Source organism: Rhamphochromis sp. 'chilingali' (genome assembly GCF_963969265.1).
Source record: "Rhamphochromis sp. 'chilingali' genome assembly, chromosome: 1".
Taxonomy (NCBI): domain Eukaryota; kingdom Metazoa; phylum Chordata; class Actinopteri; order Cichliformes; family Cichlidae; genus Rhamphochromis; species Rhamphochromis sp. 'chilingali'.
The window spans coordinates 9,295,878-9,309,100 of record NC_137929.1 but is presented as its reverse complement, the minus strand read 5'-3'; the positions used below and the strand labels follow the sequence as shown (position 1 = coordinate 9,309,100).

The 13,223-nt window shown below is 42.6% G+C and overlaps 1 protein-coding gene across 1 annotated transcript; it reads left to right on the top strand.

Annotated features, from left to right (window-relative positions):
- Positions 1-7,948: 7,948 nt before the first annotated feature.
- Positions 7,949-12,828, top strand: LOC308403741 (focadhesin-like). The gene is made up of 6 exons (XM_080893432.1): positions 7,949-8,110; positions 8,416-8,681; positions 9,748-9,852; positions 10,433-10,534; positions 10,631-10,758; positions 11,863-12,828. The coding sequence occupies exons 1-6, from the start codon at positions 7,972-7,974 to the stop codon at positions 11,903-11,905; spliced, it is 783 nt and encodes a 260-aa protein (XP_080749558.1). The 5' UTR covers positions 7,949-7,971; the 3' UTR covers positions 11,906-12,828.
- The last annotated feature ends 395 nt before the right edge of the window (positions 12,829-13,223 follow it).

Below are 13,223 nucleotides of genomic sequence, written 5' to 3'. Positions count from 1 at the left end.
CTTTTTTTTTATACCGTTGCCAGCAATCCAGCTGCACAGACATTTACTTCCAACATTAAGCTGTTAATGCAGCTCCAAAGACTTCTCCACTCTGCCAGGATTAAAACTAAGCTATGCTTCTCTAATTTTATGACTGTAGGTCCTTTTTGTGTCTCCTGAAGCTGTCCGTGCATTCGACAAGTCTTGCTGGTACTGAAGCTCTATTTTAGTTGAATTGCATGTTTTCACTGTGCAGTATTAGTAAGGAATGTAGGAGTGCCTTCACTGGAGTCTCTGTTCTCTTACTGCGTGTCTGTGGTTCCCAGCACTGATACTGGAGTGAGATTTACAGTCTATAAAGTCTTTAAAGGACTTCAGCGGCAAAGAGAATATCTTCACACACTTACTGGATGTTAAGTCTGTTTGCCATGACTTTAAACCAATTTGTTAAGAAAGTAAAATATCGTGTAGCTATTGTGATATTAATCAGAATCAGAATACTTTATTGATCCCGAGGGGAAATCATTTAATATTAATAATTAATAATTATATTAATACTCAATATTAATAGTAATTATTAATTAATAATATTTAATATTAATTATCACTACAGCGTCATTATTTATCTTTAAATTCATTTTAATGACTGCTAACTACGGTGCACTTTTTCCAAAAATTATCCAGTATTTTATTTTGAGCATGAAACGCGGTCACTTCCGTTACGGTCTTTGTTACGTTCAACAAACCGGATCGCTTTAAGAGGCACAGCGCACGCGCGGCTTGGCGTACCCGCTTGAGGCCTCAGAAAGAGCACGAGATGCAAAGAACCAATAAGAGAACAACAGATCCACAGATCTCCAATCAACTACCGGCAACCTCCCGTAAGAACGCTACGTTCAGGTCCCAAAGGAAACCTGATGTTTCTGCCTTAAAACAATTAAATGTAACGTTCAAAGTCGCTCGAACTGGAGTTTAAAATGATAATCTGATTGTTCCAGGCTAACGAAAAGAAGTAATTCAGTGAACTCCAGTTTCCCCTTTTCTGTGCATATATGTTACTAAAAAGGTTTTTTACTATACTGCATAATAACGCCCAAATTTGGACAAAATAATAAGAAAGTCTATGAAAAACCCTCTTATACAAACTAGCCTTCAGTGTACTCCAGAGAATTGGCTTAAAGTGTCATATAATAACAACAATAAATAACCATCATTATTGTATAGCACTATTTAAAACACATTTCTGAAACTCTTAACACATCACAGAGAGGTCTACATATCGCATCACACAGTATAGAAATATGTATATTCAACCATAAACTGTTACAGATCCTTCTTGCAAACATATTAACATTAAAGCAGTGGTGTGAATCATAGTCAATAGGAAATGGATAAATGGATGGAGATAGAAGGAAATCTAATCTATCTATCCATCTAATTATTACTGGTACATAGTACAGTATAGGACTGCTGCATATTCTTCCCACTGAATGTGTCCAGTTACCCTTAATTAACATACAATGAAAGCTGAGTTAGTCTGAGGATTGACCCTTGTGGGATCCCATAGGAGTGGAGTAAGCCCTGTCGTTATTTATATGAATTTTGAAGTGTTTGTGAGATAAGAATGATGAAAACTATGTGAGAGCATCACTATAACTATAATCTCAGTTCACTATTCTGTTTGTTAGAATGGCATTAATCACCTTACCATTACTCAAGAATATTGTTTTGGAGTTTCAGCAGGCACAGTGATTTACACACTGGTGCCTTCCTGCAAAAAACCTGTTCCTGGTATTAACGCCTGTCAGCGGGGGGGGGGGGGGGGGGGCTGTATTCCTGTTTTCTCCCACAATCCAAGGGCCCTAAATTTAATTGACCATAGTGTGAATATGAGTGTGTGGTTCTGTCTCTCAGTGATGGACTAGTGGCAGGTCAAGAGGTACCCATGACAGGTGGGATGGGTTCGTGACACCACAGGTTCCTAAGTTGGAGGAGAGGTTAAGAGGATGGATGGATGGATGGTGTTTTAGTGCTGTGACTCTGAGAGAAACTAGATTAGAACTGATGCAAGGTGCAGGGTTCCTTAACCAGTTGAAGAAGCAGGTTTTTGGAAAACTTCAGTAACGACTTGTATTTTAGAAATGTGGCTGTAATTATATAACAGTGGAAGACACAGGCTGCCTTCAAGTGTTCAGGTATCCAAAGCAAAAGCTGATAACATGAAGGAAAGGGGAGATGACCAGAAAGGTATCTTTGAGAGATTTACCAGGAATAATATCAGCAGAAGGCTATGCATATGAAAATTGGTATTCACGAAATGGAAACTGTACATTCAGGCAACAGTTATTAATTAAATTAATGTTCAAAAATATTTAAAATGAAAGATTTTACTACTTTGTGAAAAGTATTAGTTGATCTTGAATTTAAGGGCATCACCTCATCTTTCTAAAGGTGGGACGGGGACAAGAAAAACCCAGAGAAGTAAGTGTTGGAGGGACAGGAATATTTTGCAACTCATTCGCTTATCTGGCCATAGGGAAGTCATTTAATTGTGTATAAAAGGAGCATACTGGAAGAACAGGGCTCTCATTGGTTTACCCATCTACAAACTGTGGCACAATATCAGAATAATGTTCTGCAGTGTAAAATCTTTACTGGGTAAATCTAGTAAAGATCTGAAAACCAACATGATCTTCTGTTACTCAGGTGGCGCGCTGTCATGGAAATCACTGCATGGGTTTAGGAACACCTGCACGTTCTGCCTGTGAACACTGACATATCCAAATGGTCTGAGCTGAAGTTTGTTATCAGTGTTTAAAAAGGCTGCATCTCTGATGGTTGGCATTAGATCAGTGCCTATGGAATTGGCACCTTGCACATTTGGAAAGGAACCAAGACTGAATTATATACACAGGTTTTAGAGCAACATGTGCTCCCATGGAGATAAGATAAGATAGAACTTTATTAATCCCTCGGGTGGGTTCCTCTGGGAAATTCGACTTCCAAAAAAAGCACAGCAACGACCAAAGTTACAGTTACAGAACTGTTATATATATACACACACACACACACACACACACACACACACACACACACACACACACACACACACACACACACACACATATATATAAATACAGAGACAAATATAAATAAAATATACAAAGGGGATAAATAGAATAAATAGGAATAAAAAATAAAAATACAAGTGAATTGCACATTTCAAGTATTGAGTCTATTGCACTGTTGACTATTTACAAAAAGTATTGCACAAGTGAGGTGCAGAGGCACTACAGCTTAGTTGTTCCCCCCTCCTTTGTCCTCCTGTTTCCCCTCCCTCTCCCCTCCAGAGAGGAGTTAAACAGTCTGATGGCGTGTGGGACAAAGGAGTTTTTGTCCCACACGCCAAAAACTCCTTTACATGATGTCTTATACATGTTTATGGAGGATGTTGCTAAGCTGCACACTACAGCAGGGCTTTGTAGTGGAAGACCGCAAGTCCTGAACCAGATATTTGATGATATTTGTGACATCACGAGAGGAAAAGCCGCAGGACTGTTGAGCAGCTCTGTCCCTTATATCAGACAAAAATGGGACAACGATGCTCTCCGAAAAGTCCAGCACCTGGTCTCCTCAGTTCCCAGGTGTTTATGGATGGTTGTTGAAAGTAGAGGTGATGTTGGAAACATGGCCATGCTGCAAGCTTTTTGGGATGTTGCTGCCACCAAATTCACAATGAGCTCATTTGTTTTCTATGTTGCGTTATGAGTAAAGTATGGGTTCATGAGATTTGGAGGAGGTAAAGTTTTTTGGACAGCATGTATAACTTTAACTGAGCTTCGTTAGTCTTTCTTAGCCTGCTGCAGTTACAGTTACAGCCGCGTATCTGTTACAGTGAACCTGCCGTCAGCTGTATAACGTTAGCATTAGCTTGTGGTGATGCTAAGCTGCTATTAGCAGGTCCTGTTCAGCGCTAAGTTGTGTCCGGACGACTTTACAGTCTAGTTTTCTCCGTATTACGATCACCAGATAACTGTGGATGGCCTCGTGTGTACGGAAGCTTCGTGGTGAAGCGCTTTGGCCTGTGGGAAATGTAGGAAACACCAGGACGAGCTGCGCACCGCAGGAAACAAACATGCTGCTCTGTCTTGGGTGGTCGGCTTTGCCATTTCCAGCGTTGTTATATATCTGGGGGATTACTCCTGATTAATTATTTGAGCTGTCACGTACTATGTGGCTGTATCAGTGTGAGTGCAGCTCATCATGGTGTGTCGCACTAATTTAATAACAGTAGATGTTAGCCTGATGTCCTCTTAGAGACCAACAGAGCAACGCTGCTGATTTTATTTTTGTATTTTATAGTTTGAAAGTGACACTTGGGACACAATGAGTGTGCGTCCCAATGTATTGTGCTCCTTCAGACACAGATCCACACAGCATGTGTATATAAACCATGGAAGAAGCAGGAGCTTTCATAGTGATACACTGCTTAGCTTCACAGTGTGTGTGACACAGGTGGGTCACTTGGATGGGCAGAGGTGAGGCCTGGTAAAAAGCTACAGCTGTAAACTGTGACAGTGCTCATATAGGGGGCTGTTGGGGTTGTCTCACTTTTGGATGCAGGCTCCAGAGGCCGTTAGGGGAATTGCAGTTTTTGGCACTTCTGCACAGGTTTCAGTTTTCAGCCCTGGAGGTGCCGCCTGATATGAGGCGACACTTTTGTCTTTGTCCTCTCACCGTCTGTGAGAGATGAGTATCCACCATGTGAGTCCCTCCCTCTCCACCAGTCGGTCAGACGTCTGCCCGTCCTCCAGTCTGTTTCGGCTAAAAGGGAGATTTTCCTTCCTGCTGTGGCCGAGGCCTTGCTCATTGGGGTTGAGCGGTTGGTGGGATTTTCTCTGTACTTCGTGGTCTGTGCCTTCACGTGACTGTTGTTGTGATTTGTTGATCACAGAGACCTAAAAGACCTGGTGACCTCTAATTTCCTGCTTCTAAATCCAGACAGGCTGTTGTGCTCGGCCCTAAAACTCTTAGAAACAGCATCATCGTGGCCTCCAGTGAAGCTGTGAGGAGCCATCTTTGAGCAGAATATATCATTCAGTGTGCACAAACAACCACGTAGGTCTGTGAACTAAGCTGAGAGTGATTCTAGCTGCACGATTGTGAGTCAGTGTTATCAGACAAGTGCCATGAAAAGCCTCAAAGCCTCCAGTTAAGCTGAAACGCTGCAGCACGAGTACCAACAGGAAGTAGAAAGAGAGCATATCTGTCACATATTAGCTCCTCTTCACTGACTCCCTGTTAAATCCAAGATTTAAAGTCCTCCTTCTGACAGACGAGGCCTCGAATAATCAGCCTCTGTCGTCTCTTAAAAAGCTTGTAGTACAAAGTTATACTGATAGAGCACTCCCTCCTCAGACTGCAGCCTTATTTGTTGTTGCTAGGTAGAATAGGAGGCAGTGCCTTCAGCTGTCTCTCAGTGGCCCGTCTCCTGTGGACCAGCTCCCAGCTTGGATTCACGAGACTCCCCATTTAGTTTTTGTGTTTTTTCTCTAAAGCTTATTGTTAGAACTGGATCAGGTGTCTCTGAGCCGTATCCCAGTAACACTGCAGTAGGAGGGCTGCTGGGAGACTTCATCATCTATCACCATGTTCTCTTTGAAAGCTACATATTTGTTATATAAGATGACGTAATCAGGCACTGTTAGCATCTCTGTTTGAACACTTATTGATAGATGTACATGACAACACACTGCCACAGTACTAAAATAGTTTAGCAAAATGCATTTGGAAACAACAATGTACACGTCATGTAAGTTCATATAAAGTTTCATCCAGACTGATCACATGTCTCTGAGGTGAGGAGGAGCAACATCACCTCATTACATCATTTTATTCCCTGTTCACAACCACAGTTTAAATCATGATTCAAGTACAGATTTGAAGCTTTAACAAAAGTATTGCTTTCATTTCTCATAAATATTTTAATGCTCTCACCACATTTATTGGACAGATTCATTTTAAATATAAAGATTGTTTTTAATACCTTGATGAAAATCCTTTGCAGATGATGCCTCAGGTCTAAAACTGTATTCCCAGTGTGCCTCCTTAGTGTCATGGTAACACGTTGGCTCAGGAAGTGACAAAGTCACTTTTTAAAGGCAAATAAGAAGCTTTAAAAAATAAAAGCTGCCATATGAAACAAATGGAGCTTCCTGCTGTGGTGACCCCAGAGTGACTAAAGCATTTCTATAAACTAACACAAGAATAAACGAGAACATATCAAAATGAAAAGTAACTGCCATAAATCTCATGTACTTACACAGAAAAGTCAAAGCTCTGCCCATCAAAGCCCCGACTGTGATGACCTCAGGGCTCCACCACAGCAATCACAGGCTGCCACTGTGCCGCTGAGTGCTCTCCCAAAAAGCCGCGGCCCGTCAGGCCCGTCGGGCTCGTGCAGTCTGAGTGTTGCACAGCAAAGCCTCCGTGGTGTCATTTCTAAAGCATCGTGCTCATGCATTGTTCTGGCTTGTATTGCTAGTGCAGACCTAGCATTACAGCACAGCCTGTATTGTTTGCTGTATAGGCAACATCCTGTAGAAACCGCTGGCACTGTTTGGTTTCAGACTTTCAAACCATTCACAGCCATGAAACAGGACTGAGCTTATTTTCAGCATCACCTCAAATATAATGAAGGCTTTCTTTATGTTGTTGGAACGTCTTCTTTATGTTGGTGACATGTTTGAAAGTGTTCAGATTTAAAGTGCAGTGATGTGTGTGTGTGTGTGTGTGTGTGTGAGTGTGTGTGTGTGTTTGCGTGTGTGTGTGTGTGTGTTTGCGTGTGTGTGCACGTGTGTGTGCGTGTGTTTGCGTGTGTGTGGGTGTGTGTGTTTGAGTGTGTGTGTTTGCGTGTGTGTGTGTTTGCGTGTGTGTGTGCGCGTGTGTGTCTGCATGTGGTAGTGCGTGTGTGTGTTTGCGTGTGTGTGTTTGCGTGTGTGTGTGTGTGTGCGTGTGTTTGAGTGTGTGTGCGTGTGTGTGTGCGTGTGTGTGTTTGCGTGCGTGTGTGTGTGCGTGTGTGTGTGTGTTTGCGTGTGTGTGTTTTCGTGTGTGTGCGCGTGTGTGTGTGTGTGTTTGCGTGTGTGTGTGTTTTGCGTGTGTGTGTGTGTGTGTGTGTGTGTGTGTGTGTGTGTGTGTGTGTGTGTGTGTGTGTGTGCACTGTCACGCTGCTCTGACTGGTCAGTGACTCTGTTCTACATATTGTAGTAAATAAGCTGTTGATAAGATGAACAGGTGCTGACTTACCTGTTCCTGTTTTTGGGAGCCAGTAAACAGGCTGCTGGTAGCAGGTGGACAGTACAGCCTGGCTTATCGTTATGGTAACAGCAGGTGGGTGGGACTGGGTGTGTTTGGGGAGGGGCTTGGGTTACTGTGTTAGTATATTAATAGTATTCAAAAGCAATATGTGTTTACTGATGCTGCTCATCCCCTCATTGTTTAGTATATGTAATAAATAATTGTTATTATTATCAATATTATTATCAGGTTAAGTGAAATTCATTCAGTCCAACTCAAAGAGAATTTCTATTTGTGCAAAATATTCCGTTTGCATAACATCAAGAAGCATAAATTCTTATTAAAATATATAAGAAAACCAAAGTGTTGTTTAGTTAGTGGGTGGATGGCTGAAGGGTAATCTTGGTTTCCTTTGTTTGGGACAAACATTTGGGAATATTTGTTTGAGAGGAAGAACTTTACATTATATATATTATATATATTATATATTATATATATTGTAACACACGATAACTTTAAATGAATGTCGTGTTTTTAATTCCGCTCCGGACTCGTGAATCTCAACCCAGCAGCAGCGGTAACGTTTGCACGTCCTCTCCCGTTAATGCGGCAGGTAAATAATCAACTAACAGTGCATATTATGTTAGCGCGATCTGCCTTATTACAAACCTGCCATCACTGTGCATTTAGGTGACCATGATGAGAGAGACAGAGTCTGGCTCAGACGCTGGCAGTTCTCGCTGCAGTCTGCCGGTAGCGTCTCCTTTCAGGCAGGACAGACGAACGTCACCGAGCAGTGACTCAGTTTGTGGTCAAAGGCTTGCACCGATTTTCGGTAAGTGAATGTGTTTAATTGTAGGCAGGGACATTACTGGATATTCTTGTGTAATTGCTACAGAATAATTTATGTTAAACTTTGTTATTGCTACAGAAGAATATTTATTTTATTATTTTACATTTACATATTTTTTTCCTGGGGACCCTGTGACACCCCATTGAAGAGCCGTAGGCTGGATCTCTTAAGATCTCACTGTTGGGTTTGTAAGGCCATGTTACTCCTAAATTTCTATCTTGTTCAAAGAGAAGATATAAAACAAAGTTCTAAGATAATCGACCTTAGTGTTCTCCTTTTTTAAACAGAATCGATAAAGAATCGAAAATGGAACCGGAATCGTGAAAATCTTATCAATACCCATCCCTATTTGTCGGTACTGCGCAAAGTGGCCAACAATCCAGCAGCAGCGACCGATTGGCTGTTGGCGGTCAGCTCCGCCCTGTCGTCCAGCCAGCGCCTGTCCTCCTCTCTTGTCCTGATTGTGACTTATCTCATCATCATGGGTCAGGAAAACATCTGCCAGCTGGCTTTGAAAGCAAGCCAGGCTGTCGCTGCTGCCGACCCCTGCCAGGTAGATAACCCACACAACTGTTCTCTTAAATCTGTGGACTGAATATAAAGTAATGCATGTTGTTCCCTCTGACATGTAGATATGTTGTATGTGAGGCAGCTAGCTTGTGTTTGTCTTTCTAAGAGCAGTAAACACATGTTGATAACCTGGTGTTTTGGCACCAACACATGACTTTGAAATGGTTCAGATCAGCAGGAAGATAAAAGCTGTCACTGCTGTGTGATTGCTGCTGATCTGCTGCCGTATAAAGGGAGAGGTTAGGGAGTGCTCTAAGGGGACAGACCTCTCTCTGGACTTGTGTTGGAGTCACTAGCTGCAGATGAAGTGTGAAGTTTACCCCTCATTACTCAAGCGTGCACCGGGCCCCAGAGGATTCACCTTCTGCTCTAATTGCTCCCAGAGTGCTGCACACACTGGTGTTTGGATGCACTGGTTGAAGGTTGTTGGCATATTTGAGTCCTCTGGAGATCTCTGCTCGCTCGTACTTGTCATGTTAAACGTGCAGCAGCAGGTCTTTGTTACAGGAAAAGCCAGAAGCTAACCACTATGAAACCTAAATGATGATTTACTGCAGTGATGTTGATTCAAAGTGATGTTTTTGGCTCGACAGCATTAAACGTGTCATCGCTCAGCTTTATTTTCTTTGCCCCTCCCTCTCGCTCTCGGGCCGTGCAGGTGAAGCGGTCGCTCTGCAACAGTTAAGGCTCGGAGTGCCATTAGGTGTGTGGTGGTAATTAAGCTGTGACACTGCACAGCAGCGTGGTGTACCTAAGGACCGTGATGCTGTCTCACTGTTTCCTTATTTGTAACCTGTCTCATACTAAAGTGTCAGGACTTCATGTGTGATCTATGAAGCTTTAACTGACTGCAGAGTACAAGATGGGCACCACACATTTAGTATCACAAGGGCAGACTCAACCCTGCTCTATCTGTTTATGCTGAACATCCTGTGAAGCTGTCGGTTTGTGTGCACGTACAGGTCAGTGATGCAGCCTCTGTACGGTCTGACAAAGTGCATTTGATGTTTGGTTGGTGTGTTTGCTGATGTGGGTGTTTCCCTCTGCAGGTCCCGCCCCTCGTGCTGCTTCTTTTGTTCAAACTGACCAAAGAAAAGAATCCCGTCCTGGCTCACGCTGTTCTCACAAGCCTGCCAAACCTCGGCACTCATAAGGTACGCAGCACGACTAAGAAGAACCTGTACTGACTGTGAGCGTCTGGAGACGGGGCTGGAACATCAGCAGCACCTTTCTACTTCATCTGAGCGCTCACAGTGTGTTTTAGTCCATCATACACACATATGAGCTTTTATCTGTGGGGTCATCCAGGTCATGTAGTCTGAGGAGCTTCTCTTCATCCAGGAGGCTTCTAGAGTTTAAAAACCAGGGACCCGCGTGTCCCAAATACCAGCCTGTGAGCACAATCCACCAATAACAGCGAATAACTGAAATGTTCCCCTCTCGATGTTTAGCACTTTGACAAAGGAGCAAAGAGAAATTCCCACGTCTGCCACACAGTTTTCTCTGTGTGAACACAGACAGTGGTTCTTGTACCCAGTTTGTAGGAGCTGGGATTGGACTCCACCACAGCAGCCTCTGTGTGGGATAGATGCAGTGCTCTGTAGTATAAAGCACTCTGTCAGTGAGCTGGACTCTCCAAACCAGCAGTCATCGTCTAACATCTGCCTTCTTCAGCTGTAACCGTGTGTTTCTCTTGTAAACTTGGCTCTGATCATATGTGCTGTAATATTCCAGCTGTGCTTCCCGATCGTGCTGCACAGTCTGCACATGCTGGCCGGCTCCCCCAAGCTAAGAGCAGTGGGACTGCGCCTCATGACCGCTCTGTGGAAAAAACAGGTTTGTAATAATAACGCATTACTATAAATGTCATATTCATGTGTTCAAAGCTTCTGTTTGTCTTTGATTGTGTGCTGCTTTGGTCATGTCTGTAAGGACCGGGTCTACCCAGAGCTGCAGCGTCTAATGAGCCAGCAGGACAGCAGGGTGGTGCTGGGGAGGGACGCCCAGTGGGAGCAGATCCTGGCCAGGGCCGCCTGTGTCAGGGACGTCTGCAGAGAGAGGTGGGTCCTCCCATACTTACAGAAACAGTGGGCACTTCCTACATTCACTGGTTCATTCATTCAGTGGACTTTGCATGCACAGTGCAGACAGTGTGAGCTTCCAACACCAGGATTCTTCATCTTCCCTTCTAATGAGTAATAATCACTGACTGGACTCTTCATAGATCTTTCTGCTCAGCAAGCTGATGAAAGTTCAGAAACATAGAAATATTTGTTTTTTCAGTCACATCAACTTTGCTTGTTAAGATAAATGAATGCACTTTGTAGCTTTCCAGTGAATGAAGCCTCAGCTCGACGCTCCACTGAGTCCCTGTTTCTCCAAAAATCAGCAGGAGTCCAGTTTTAAATGTTTCCGTACAAATGTCCAGAGCAGCTACACGTGCCTGAATCCAGAAGGATCAAAGTCTTACAAAGTTCAGTTCAAACAGAGAGACTGAGAGGCAGCTAACTTCCTGTCTCTGCCAGACTATCAAAATAAAAGCATACATTTGAAGCAAAAGAAATCCAACTATGTCAGTCTGTAAGCACTGCTTCCCATATAATACAACTCTAAGCAAGTGAGCCAGAACTTTATAGTTTTAACTTTAATCCAAACTATATTCATCATATAAACTCCACAAACTGCATCCAGGCTCCTGCACACGTCCTTTACATGTTAGCTGTTAGCTAATGCTTGTCAGTTTTTGTGAACTGGCCTTTATGTGTGCTGATGAAATAAAACGATGATTTTATTTGATTATTTCCTTTGTTCTAACCAGCTGGTGCACACTGTCCATCCTCCCGGGGCCTGTTACGCCTGCTAACATGTACATGCAGCTTTTTTAGCAGCATTAGTGAAAACCTGGGAAACCCTCTGGATGGATGCTACAGTACAAATTTAGCAAATCATTGAGCTGTTTCGTTGTTTTCACAAATGCTTACGTTTGCTTTTATTGTAAAACATTTGCAGCCATAAGAGTTTGCAATGATAAGAAGCTGTGTTTGGCATTTACTTACTTACACGTGTCCTGGCACTTTTAATGCTTTTTTCTTAAATAAAAATGGTAACAAAATTAGAAGAAACACATTTCCCACTTTGTTCACGCTGATGTGTGTGTTAACCAGGCCTTACCAGCATGCAGGGGACATGGTGGCTAAACCTCCTTAGGAAACTCAACTCCTTTGGAGTCAGCACACCCATCATGATGACTTTTTACTACGCCTTCCTGGAAAGCATCATGACCTTCTCCATCACCTGCTGGTCCCACTCCCTCAGCCTTCATACAGGAACAGACTGCAGCATCAGTGTGCTCTAAAATCATTGGCCTGCCTGTCAGAACTCTGGCAGGTTTTCATCAACAGGCCCTTAGACAGGCAGCCAAAATCATCAGTGACCCCTCTCACATTCTTCACCCTGCATTTCAATGGCTCCCCTCTGGGCGACGCCTCCGCTGCATTTCCTGCAGGACTGAGAGGAGGAGGAGCGCCACCTTTGTCCCCAAAGCAGCTCTGCTTTTTAACTCCAGCTGATAAGAACATTTCCCACAGAAACATAAACTACACTCTTATACTACCAACACTTTACTCACTTTTAGTCACTTACAGTTATTTATTCACCTTCAGTCACTTTAATTTTAAAACTGTGTAATTTTAAAACTGTATATTCTGTGTATTTATTATCTCACTTTTATTGTGCTTATCTTCAACGTCATGCTGCTCTGTTGTATGTTAATTGGCCCTTGGGGATAAATAAAGTCTCTCTGATTCTGGTCTTGTTTTTTTATATATTGGTAGTTTGATAGGTTTCGTATTTGTTTTCTTTTACATCATATTAAAATGTATAAATATATAGATTTAAATATATTTGTGTATTCATGTCTGGATTGTGTTTGGTTTTCTTTTATTTATTTCTGCAGTGGTTGTTGTGTATTACTATTTAGATTGTCTTTTTTCCATTATTGTAATTGTGTATAAAGTTTGATTTGAATGAAAGTTACACTCAAATGCTTTCAGTGTTGCTGTGTTGAGTGTTTGCATGTTTAATGTTTGTATGGAAGACACAGAAAGACATTCGGCTAAAGAAATCTGTGCTAGAGTGACTTTAAAAAAATAAATAAACAGAATGTAAATAATGATGTTTAGTGTTTGAGATGGAAGCTGTTTCTACAGGATCCTGATGGACACTCAAAGGTTTATAAAATGTTCTCATTAGTTGTTTACAGCAGAATATCAACCGATGTGAACCAAAACAACAAAAGTGTGTGAGACTACAGATTCTAGAATCAGAACTGCTGATTTCATTACTCTGAACTTTTAAAGGCAGGTTTTGTATCTGAGAGCAGGGACACTTGCTGTGTTCAGTGTGACTCGTCTCTGCAGAAGGTCAGGGCTCTGATAGTTGCAGTTAGCGGGTGACTTACTGGGCAGGTGGCTCCTGAGTGTCTGTTGGAGTCAGGGTTCATTATGGTCCTGGTTGCTACTGGAAA

Bases quoted from the DNA above. Each gene is read 5' to 3' on its own strand.
- LOC308403741 (XM_080893432.1), top strand. From the start codon at position 7,972: ATGATGAGAGAGACAGAGTCTGGCTCAGACGCTGGCAGTTCTCGCTGC. The intron at 8,682-9,747 runs GTAGATAACCCA...TTCCCTCTGCAG, and splicing joins CTGCTGCCGACCCCTGCCAG to GTCCCGCCCCTCGTGCTGCT. The intron at 10,535-10,630 runs GTTTGTAATAAT...CATGTCTGTAAG, and splicing joins CCGCTCTGTGGAAAAAACAG to GACCGGGTCTACCCAGAGCT.